General features: G+C 44.4%; 1 protein-coding gene across 1 annotated transcript in view; it reads right to left on the reverse strand.

Moving 5' to 3' along the window:
• SURF1 (SURF1 cytochrome c oxidase assembly factor) overlaps positions 1-1,982 on the reverse strand; it is a gene marked incomplete at its 5' end in the record, with an annotated part of 3,505 nt that extends 1,523 nt beyond the window's left edge. The window contains 4 exons of the mRNA XM_010168640.1: positions 215-406; positions 1,200-1,282; positions 1,648-1,775; positions 1,901-1,982. Of these exons, the coding sequence (XP_010166942.1) occupies positions 215-406; positions 1,200-1,282; positions 1,648-1,775; positions 1,901-1,982 (485 nt within the window). The remainder of the gene's footprint in view (positions 1-214; positions 407-1,199; positions 1,283-1,647; positions 1,776-1,900) is intronic.
• Positions 1,983-2,494: the final 512 nt, after the last annotated feature.

Raw genomic sequence — 2,494 nt, forward strand, 5'->3', positions numbered from 1 at the left:
AAAGAAAGAAGCAACCCATATGTTTGGTGCCACTGTTTTTGCTATCTGTGCACATTTTAGGAGAATTTAAATACAAAAGCCTCAGTGACCTAACAGACTGTGAGAGATGCTTTTTAAGGGAGAGGGAGCAATTTATATAAACCCAACTGCCACAATTCAGCTTTTCAAAACAGAAGCAAGTTGCTCAGATGAACCATGACTTTAATTAACTTACCCTAGTTCTGTGCAGTAGAAAGGAGTAATGACATTTGCTCCATTTTCTGGGTGGGAGGTCAGCCGTCCAGCTTCTCTGGCTTCTCGCTCAGGGTCCACAAGTGACCGTGGCAAAATATAGAGCTCCTTGGAGTGGTCAAAACGCCCTCGGACCTTTACAGGTCTGTACTCCAGTTCCTTCAATTCCATGGGGCTGCATGGAACAAGATGAAAACAAAATCATGGCTGCGACAGGAAAATCAAATTACAGATTTTACTGTGGGATTCTCCTTTTCCCTAATGGTTCACTCTACAGCCAGTTGGCAAACAGAAACAGAAGACAAACACCTCACCGAGTAATCAGCTATTTTATTACTATCACAATGAATCAAATCAAGATGATGGTGAGTATCCAGACAGCAGTTCTTTTCCACAAGATCTGTAACCCAGTGCCACTCCAGCGGCACAAGCAGCTGATCAGCAGGTGGATACGCTGCATGTGCATCCAGCCAGGGAGTGTTTCCTTCCCATCCCAGACCACGAAATCAAAATGAACTATTTTTACAGTTGTGCCATATGGCCAAGTGGCCTGAAAAATCTCTCTCCTATGTGACACAACTGCTCCAGGCTTGGGGCAGGGTCTGCTATTGATCCAAAACTCCCTGTTGCAGGAATAATCCCTCTGGGATATCACAGGCACCAGGTACCAAGTCCTCCTTTTCCAGGAGGATTACATATGGTATGAATTACACACCACATTCTCCTGAGCAGAGATTCATCCTTTTTACATGCATTTAGAGTATCCCATAGGGAAATGTGCACTTACTGTCTTATTTAAAATACAAAAATGAACATGATCTTTCTAATTTGCTTGCATGTCCTGATTGCCATCACATTCTTTCATTTTCAGGCACTTTAGCATAAGCTCCTTAGTGCAGGGACCATATCTAATATCCCCAGCACGCTGTCAGAGCTCCGTAGACAATAAACTATCTCAGCTTCCTTACTCTAATGTCAGAGGGACGGGTTCTGATGTAATTCTTGATGCCAGTTGTGCAATCAAATCTAATTTCCATTTTCGTCGCTGAACCTGAAAGTACACAAACACAAACGTAATTCCTGGTGGTAGAACAGAGCAATGTAATAACCCTGGCAAGCCTTAAAATCTTTGTCATAAGCTTCTCCTCAGACTTGGCCTAAAACAGGATAATTTGAGATATGAAAATGGAAGCTACTGTTTTTAATTTGAGGAAATATTTATACTGAAATAAAAGTGTATAAAATAAGAATCTCTCCTTTAAAGACTTACAAACAGACACTTGGAAAACAGAAATGTAAATTAACAGCAAATCTTTACCCTGCATGTGATTTGAACTAGATTAAACAGCCAGAGGTGGAAAAACCTGACAGCTCTCAGGAGCTCATCTCCTGAAAATAGGAAATGTTTATTTGTACCTGCCAAGTGCCAAGACAGAACGTGGTCACAGGAACCAGGAAAAGGCCCCACTTGAGTAAGATGTCCTCTCCAGATGCATCAGCAGCTGTTGTAGAACTTTGTGGTCTGCGGAACCTCAAACAAACCTCTAGAGAAAAACAGGATGAGGAATAGGATTTGTACAGGAGAAGGAGATGCCAAGTTCCTGTAGACAAAGTCACAACTTGGTACAAGGTTGAAACAGGGCAGAAGCCCAAACAATTTTATTCTTACCTTTAGTCTGCTGGACCAGACCAGAACATGCTTTAGTTAGGGGATACCCCAAAAATGTTCTTCTGATCAAGCAATGCGATACCTACGTGAAATAAGAAAGATCCTTTGTAGCGTCTCTGCTTTGTCAAATTTGTATCTAGATGATATCAGCTGCCTCAATGATTGCATGAAATTTTGTTTATCCCTTGATTTACATTTAATCTGAGCAAGCACCTGTGGAATGCTACAGGTTAGGTTATAATAATAATAATTAAAATGTAAAATTCCAGCTACAGAGCTGGCTACAGCACAGCAAGTGATCTATCCCTTTCCATCCGCGCTACCAGCAAACACACACGCTCTCTTAATTTGTTCCTGAAATAGCGCCAGCCAAGCCCCTCCTGTCCTCCTGCACTGGGGCGGCACAAGGGCAGACTCAGTCTTTTAGCCAGCGATTCCGCTCACTTTAGCACAGCTTCGCCCCGCGCACCGCGACGGGGGCACCGACCCACCGCTGCTAAAGCCCGGACCCCGGCGGCGGAAGGGCGGCGGCCAGGGGAGCCCGGCCGGCAGCACGGACAGCGCCGAGCAGCGCGGGGGTACGGGCCCCGGACA

This window comes from Antrostomus carolinensis, unplaced genomic scaffold (assembly GCF_000700745.2).
Source record: "Antrostomus carolinensis isolate BGI_N321 unplaced genomic scaffold, ASM70074v2 scaffold33305, whole genome shotgun sequence".
In the NCBI taxonomy this organism is placed as follows: domain Eukaryota; kingdom Metazoa; phylum Chordata; class Aves; order Caprimulgiformes; family Caprimulgidae; genus Antrostomus; species Antrostomus carolinensis.